The following is a 7,798-nucleotide window of genomic DNA, read 5'->3' on the forward strand; positions in this document are numbered from 1 at the left end:
TCCGTCGCTCGGTTGCGAAAACTTCCTTCACGAAAGTCGTAGAGTTCATCGATACGAGTTCGTGGACACGTCACGCGTTCGAATCGGACGTCGGACGCGAAAGTTATTAACGTCGGAAGTTCGTTTCCGATTTTGGAAATAGTATAAAAGGAAGGAAAGGAGATTAAAAATCAGATTTTTCTAAAAATCAGCTCGGGTTACTGTTCACCCGAGCTCGGGTACTGTTCACCCGACCAAAAAAACTTCTCCGGCCGATTTCTCCACCATCCGACGTCGCCTCGTGTCGTGCCACCTATCAAACTGACGGGCTCGACGAGCTCCATCTTTTGGGCTACGCCTTGCACTCCGGCGACAACCACACGCGGTGTAGCAACCGCCGGAAAATACTGTTGTGGCGGCGCCGCCTCCTCCGGCCACCATAGCTCGAGATTCTTAGGGGGTTTTGCTTGTCTCAGTCCCAGCCACATTCCCACAAAAGGAATCGAGCCAAATCGAAGTGTAAGTACCCGAATCGAAATTTCAATTTCTAGGGTATGTGAATAGTGCCGATTTCATGTTCTTCGTTGTTTGGACTGTTTAGACTCGGATTTAGACCTTGGTGTCAACTAGGAAGTTGTTGGAAATGTTGTTTAGGTTGTGGTGGTGAAATTTGGTGATGATTGGTGGCGGTCGGTGAACAGTAACGCCGAATGAATAGTAACTGTGAATAGTAACTCCGCATGAATAGTGATCTGTAACAGTAACTGTGAATAGTGATCTGTAACAGTGAATGTGCACAGTATCATAGTAAAACAGTAACTTTGAACAGTGTTTTGGTAAAACAGTAACTGTGAACAGTGGTTTGGTAAAACAATAACTGTGAACAGTGGTTTAGTAAACATGAACAGTGTTCCGTGAACAATGTTTTATGAACAACATTTAGCTTTGCTGAACTCGTCACCTGATATTTTAAGTATCATTTTCTAAGCATTTATCGTGCTATTAGGTGACTGACGAAACGAGTGAGGAAATTACTTTCAGGGTCGTGGAAGTTGCACGCAGGAAAGAAGGTGAGTAAAATCTCACTTATTTACGAATCTACCCTTGCGGTGATTCCAAGATTTTTGCAAGAGTTTTTAATATTGAATTACGACACGTATACAATATAGTGGATTACGTATATATCGTATAAATGGTAATAAGTACATATATATATAGTTTGCTATATTATATACTGTTATGAATTCGTTGGAATTGGTCATTTCGAATGATGAGAATTAAATGTTGAGCATGTGATGTGATTTTTGTACAATATGAGGTGTGATTATTGTACGTGGTTTTAACATGAGTTTGTTAAAATGTTTTGTCTTCGGACGAGTTTTGTCTTCGGACGAGTTTTTGTCTTCGGACGTGTTTATGAAATATGACATGTATACGATATAATGGATTATATATATATTGTATAAATGGTAAATATGTACATATATATATAGTTTGCTATATAATATACTGCTATGATTTTATCGTGATTTATGTCATTTCGATGACGAGATTTAAATATCGAGCATGTGATTTTGATTTGTACAATATGATGTGAGATTATTGTACGTGATTTTAACATTGAGATTGTTAAAATGTTGATTTGTCTTCGGACATGATTTTTGGTACAATATGATGTGAGATTATTGTACGTGATTTTTAACATTGAGATTGTTAAAATGTTGATTTGTCTTCGGACGTGATTGGTACAATATGATGTGAGATTATTGTACGTGTTTGGCAAGTCGGAACCTAGCCTTTGGCCGGGCGAAAGTTACGATACAGTTAGAGCTCTAGTCTGTCTGCCTTAGTACTGCATGTGAGGTAACGGGTGGTTATCTGCTCATGGGTACTCAGATTGTTTTGGATGTTGGGTAGCGGGTGGCTATCCAATATCGGCGGTGTATTACGAGAGGGGTAACAGATGTGTACCAGCGTTCTTGGTACCCGTAATATAAATGCATTTGGGTAACCAGAAGGGTTACTTAATTTCTCATGAGCGTTTTCTTTCATATTTCTTTGGGACGACCAGATGGGCCGTCCATTGACTCATGAGTGCATTTATATTTGTTTGATTTCTGGATTTTCGTATATATTGATATGCGAGTTATATATTTTCATTTTACTCATACGAGCTGTAAAGCTTACCGGGTTTGTGTTTACAATCCCGGTGCACCAATTCGATGGTGTAGTGGATAACTCCGCAGGTGTGGATTAGCGGGAATTGACGGACCGCTCAGAGGACTTGAAGTTATTTATCTCCGGCTTGTGTGAGGATTTTGTGTGACTATCTTGTGTGTTTGTAGTGAGGATTTCGCAATTCCATTTGTTATAATATTGAATTATAATTTGGGTTGTAATAATCGGTTTAACTGAGTTGTATTTTGAACTCAGAGATGATCCGCTGTGGCATTTTAAATGATTTCGATTCGTTGAAATTGTTTGGTGTTTAACGACTTTGAAATTTTGAGTTTTTAAGCTCGAAATTTTGGGGTCGTTACATATGATATCATTGGAAATGATCATCATACAGCAGGAGGCGCACCACCTACCGCATCCATCGCTCGTCGTGGTAAAATTTGTATGGCTTTACACATCTCTAAATTTTTTGGTTTTGATACATGGATTATTGATTATGGTGTGTCTGATCATATGACTCATGACAAATCTTATTTTACCGTATTGTCTCATCCACTAGTACCATATGTTACAAATGCTAATGGTGAGGTCTTCCCTGTGTTAGGGACATGATCCGTTCGTATTACTCCCACAATAGAGCTTCACAATGTGCTATATGTACCTGCTTTATCTCATCATTTGCTCTCTCTCCCACAATTGAACATTGACGCTAAGTGTTCTATAACATTTTTTCCTATGTATGTGATATTTCAAGATCTTCTCACCGGAGAGTTCATTGGTCTGGGGTATCTGAGGGGCAGATTGTTTCATCTGGGGCAGATTGTTTCATCTGGATCAGACATATGCGAGGGAGAAACCAGTGCCACAGTCTCGGACCGCTTTAATCTCCATTTCTGACAAGCTAAGTGAAGTTTGGTTATGGCATCGTCGCTTAGGGCATCCATCTTTTAGTGTTATGAAAAAATCTATGCTTACTTTTTTTATTTGTGTGGATGAGTCTTATTTACGTTGTGAGACATGTGTTTTGGGCAAGAGTCATCGGTTTACCTATTCTCCTAGTACTTCTAATCAAAGTACTATTCCTTTTGAATTAATTCATTCTGATATTTGGAGACCCTCCAAAGAGTCTACTGTGTCTGGAATGCGGTATTATGTGTCCTTTATTGATGATTGCACACGCCTTTCGGCTTTTCAGGCCTTTTATACCACTGTCTAAACCCAATATAATGTCACAATTAGAGTTCTTCGTTCTGATAATGGGGAGGGGGAATATGTGAATCATGTATTCCAAGCGTTCTTTACCACACATGTGATTGTTCATCAAACAACATGTCCTTATACACCTAAGCAGAATGGCGTTTCTAAAAGGAAAAATCGTCATTGACTTCATATGGCTCGGTGTATTATTTTTAGTGCCCATATGCCTAAATACTTTTGGGTGATGCTGTCATAACTTCCGCCCACCTCATTAATCGTCTTCCATCTCGTGTTCTTCAGGGAAAAGTTTCATATGAGGTGCTTGCATCTTATGTCTCATTACCCTCTTTTCTTACTCTTCCTGCCTGTGTTTTCGGTTGTGTTGCTTTTGTCCATCTTCCATAACATCAGCGATCGAAGTTGGATGCCTGGGCAATTAAATGTGTGTTTGTTGGATATGGCGAACATCAGAAAGGGTACCGGTGCTATCATCCACCTACCCGGAAGTACTATGTCACTATGGATGTTACATTTTTTGAGGACATGAGCTATTTTACCTCTTCTGATACTGCTATTCATTGGGAGAATTCATATTTTGAAAAGCTGTATCATGGAAAAAGGGAGATAAGTGAGCCAGTACATATGGTGACAAGTTTCGTTGAGATTACTATGTGTCAGCTACACAAGCACCACCAGATAATTCCGGTATAGTTACTCCAGAGCATCAGGACCCAGAAGATGACAACACAATTGCTCCTCATGTCTCCCATACTATTGTTTATCCACCTAACCAATGCTTTCTTGGTACAGAAGATCACTGATTTGAGGTTAGTCATTCTATTTGGGACTAATACTAGTGAGGCTCATAGTAGACAATATGTCTTGCCAAATATGTCTACTCGGGGTCAGCCAAGAAAAAAATATGAACCTACCCTTCAAGCTAAAGCAAAGTATCTTGTGGCAAATTTTATATCTACCAAAAGATTGTCTAAGTCATATCAGTCATTTGTGAATTAAATATCTACTGTATCAGTACCTAACAAAGTGCATGAAGCATTGGGAGATCCAAAATGGAGAAAAGCAATGGAGGAAGAGATGGAAGCATTACAAAAAAACGATACTTGAGAACTTGTATCTCCACCACATGACAAGAAGGTTGTGGGATGTCGTTGGTGTTTATAGTGAAGCATAATCCAGATGAGATAGTGAGCCAGTATAAAGCACGCCTAGTAGAAAATGGGTTTACCCAGACATATGACATAGACTATGATGAGACATTTGCACATGTTGCAAAGATAAACACTATTCGGGTATTGCTCTCTTTTGCTGCTAACTTAAACTGGCCACTTAGACAGTTTGATGTTAAGAATGCATTCATTCATGGAGAACTAACAGAGGAAGTGTACATGGATCTCACATATCCTCGTGCTTGGTTTGGGAGATGTCATGCGAAAAATTGGCTACAGACAGAGTAATTCAGACCACATGTTATTTCTCAAACATCAACAAGGGAAGGTAACAGCCCTAATTATATATGTTGATGATATGATAGTTACTGGGAATGATATTGTTGAGGTGGATAGATTACAGAAACAACTAGCCACCAAGTTTGAGATGAAGGACCTAGGTACATTCAAGTACTTCTTGGGCATTGAGGTAGCTCGTGGAAGTGATGGTATCTATATGTGTCAGATGAAGTATATCCTTGATCTACTAACAGAGACAGGTATGTTGGATTGCACTCCCATTGATATTCCTATTGAGCAGAACCATCGATTAGCAGAGTATCAAGATCAAGTGCCTACTGAAAAACCTCGTTATCAGAGGCTAGTTGGACGCCTAATTTATTTATCACATACCAGACCAGATGTTGCGTATGCAGTAAGTGTAGTGAGTTAGTTCATGCATAATCATAGTGTGGACCACATGGATGTTGTTGTAAGGATTTTAAGGTACTTGAAGTCAACTCCAGGGAGGAGTAATGTTCTCTAATCACAATAATCTTATTGAGGTTTGTGGCTTCACAGATGCAGACTGAGCTGGAAATATTACAGATCGGAGATCCACATCAGGGTACTTTACATTTGTTGGGGATAATCTTGTTACATGGAAGAGTAAAACAAAAAGTGGTAGCTCGATCTAGTGCTGAAGCAAAATACAGAGGTATAGCTCAGGGAGTGTGCGAATTGTTATGGCTTAGAAATTTGCTATAAGACTTGAGTATTAAGCCTAAGTGTGCTATGGAGTTGTACTGTGACAACAAGGCAGCTATTGATATCTCACAGAATCATGTGCAACATGATCGTACAAAACATATGGAAGTTGATCGTCACTTTATAAAGGAGAAGCTAGACGCAAAGATCATTAGTTTTCCTTTTGTTCCTACAAAAGAGCAACTTGCCGATATGCTCACAAAAGGAGTGTCTAAGAAGGCCTTTTATGACTCATTTAGCAAGTTGAGCATGGTTAATGTGTATGCGCCAACTTGAGGGAGAGTGTTAGCGTGATTTACAACATAAATCACGGACGTGATTTGTGCGATTTATGGTAGTGTTTATTAGGTTATATATAGATCATGATGTAATTAGCCAAAAATCAATCATTATACCATTTTAGTCATCTTTGGTTACGTAATCATTCCACTTTGAATCCAAGCCATCATTATCATCTTTGCTTACGTAATCATTCCACTTCGAAGCACCTGTAAGTGTAGCATTTGTCACTTGCAGTGATCTTGACTCCTTATTTTCTTGTAACATGAGAAGGCTGCAATCCGAAGTGTTCTTGTTCATTGTCAACTCGCACCTCCAGTCCTCCAGATCTATGCAATTCAGAATACATATAAATAATAAGTGTGATGAATGATATATCCAATTGCACTGTACCAACTTATATACTCGTGCTGGGACTTTAAATTTACTAAAAATTTATGAGTTCAAGCACACACCTATAATGTCATAAACTATTTCAGGATTATTCTAGTAAATACAAGCAGGCAGAAGCAGCAGTAGACGGCCATCGACGCCACTACACCAGGAACTGCTTCAGGTCACTGAACTACAGTTTAGTGTTATTCTATGTGGTAAAAGGTTTGAAATATTAGTATGTGTTTTCAGAATAATGGATTAATAATAAATTGATACCAGATGTAAAGCAAGACTGGAAATTAAGTAAGAACAAAGAGTCCTGAATTAACCAATGACAAAAAAAATTGTAACAACAACCACCAAAGAAGAGGCAGCATGGATATAGAATGAACTCCACCAACCAAGAATCAAAATCTCATTACACAAAGAAGAAAGATCTCAAAATGTCAAAATCAGAATAACAGAATATGGCTATGTATCATGAATCACCCTAAAAGATTGGTAAATAAGAAGCCAATCAATTTATATCATGTAAAGCAAGAAAGAAAGGTCAGAGATCGACCTTCTGGGGAGAGCACATGTTTGTTGGAATTCCTCACAGACATTACCGGTCTGCGATTCTGAAGCTCATACGGACCCCCATTTTCTTTATCCCCAGACCCAGAAGCATCAAAACATCTATTTTTCTTTGGTTTCTCTAACAACTCCGGCGGCAACTCGGTTACAACTTGGGGCTCATAACCACCACCTGCACCAAGAAAAATAAAAACAACAAACACATCAAACACTATGCCCAATTTTCATGTCCCAATGAAACATCACAAAAACCACTAACTTTCATCATCTTCTTGCTTTGTATCACCACGCTGACCGGCCTCCCCATCCAGATACTCGGTACAATCGGTTCGCCTTTTCTTTTGGGCACCGCACTGATGAACATCATAAAAAAAGGCATGCTCCTCGTGGTGGTGTAGTTTTTGATCTTGGTGGGTGAATTGGCTGGCCATGTTGGAGGATTGGACGAAGGGGCGAAGGTCCCGGGCCATGGGACTTTCAGCGAACACCTTGCGTGCAGACTGCTTCTGATTGCAGACCACACATGTCCACTTGTTGTTCTTACTGCTCGTCTTCCTCTGCTTCACCTATCACTCATTCATAACAAGTTCGTCAGCAACAAATGAAATCCCAATATGTGGGTAGAGAAAAACGATGGTGGACACGATGTACAGTGAAGACCTGCATGGTGAAGCATTGGCAGCACTGAACGGCGTAGAAGATGGTGGACATGATGTTCTTCGATCCTCTCCCTCGATTCTTTCCTTCTCTCTTTTTTCTTTTTTCCGAGTTGTTGAGATTTGTAGGTCAAAATTTTGAATTGAGAATTTTGGGGTTTGGGCGCTATTTTTAAGGCGGTTTGGCGTGGTGAAGCCTCCAGGTTAGCAGAAAATTCTAAGACAATTTTGCCCTTTGATTTTGGACAGCCAAAAAGAGTTTTTGAAAATCCTAATTAACTAAGGAAAATTAAGCATCTCGATCACTACCCGGATGAAACTAGGATTTAAAAGTTTACCCACACA

At 39.4% G+C, this 7,798-nt stretch overlaps 1 protein-coding gene across 1 annotated transcript; it reads right to left on the reverse strand.

The window, feature by feature from the left end:
* Positions 1-5,966: 5,966 nt before the first annotated feature.
* On the reverse strand, positions 5,967-7,508 carry LOC126783953 (uncharacterized). Its single transcript, XM_050509475.1, has 4 exons — positions 7,458-7,508; positions 7,057-7,363; positions 6,784-6,969; positions 5,967-6,175 (listed from the first exon to the last, which is right to left on the reverse strand). The coding sequence occupies exons 1-4, from the start codon at positions 7,506-7,508 to the stop codon at positions 5,967-5,969; spliced, it is 753 nt and encodes a 250-aa protein (XP_050365432.1).
* Positions 7,509-7,798: the final 290 nt, after the last annotated feature.

The sequence above is a fragment of the Argentina anserina genome, chromosome 2 (genome assembly GCF_933775445.1).
Source record: "Argentina anserina chromosome 2, drPotAnse1.1, whole genome shotgun sequence".
Classification (NCBI taxonomy): domain Eukaryota; kingdom Viridiplantae; phylum Streptophyta; class Magnoliopsida; order Rosales; family Rosaceae; genus Argentina; species Argentina anserina.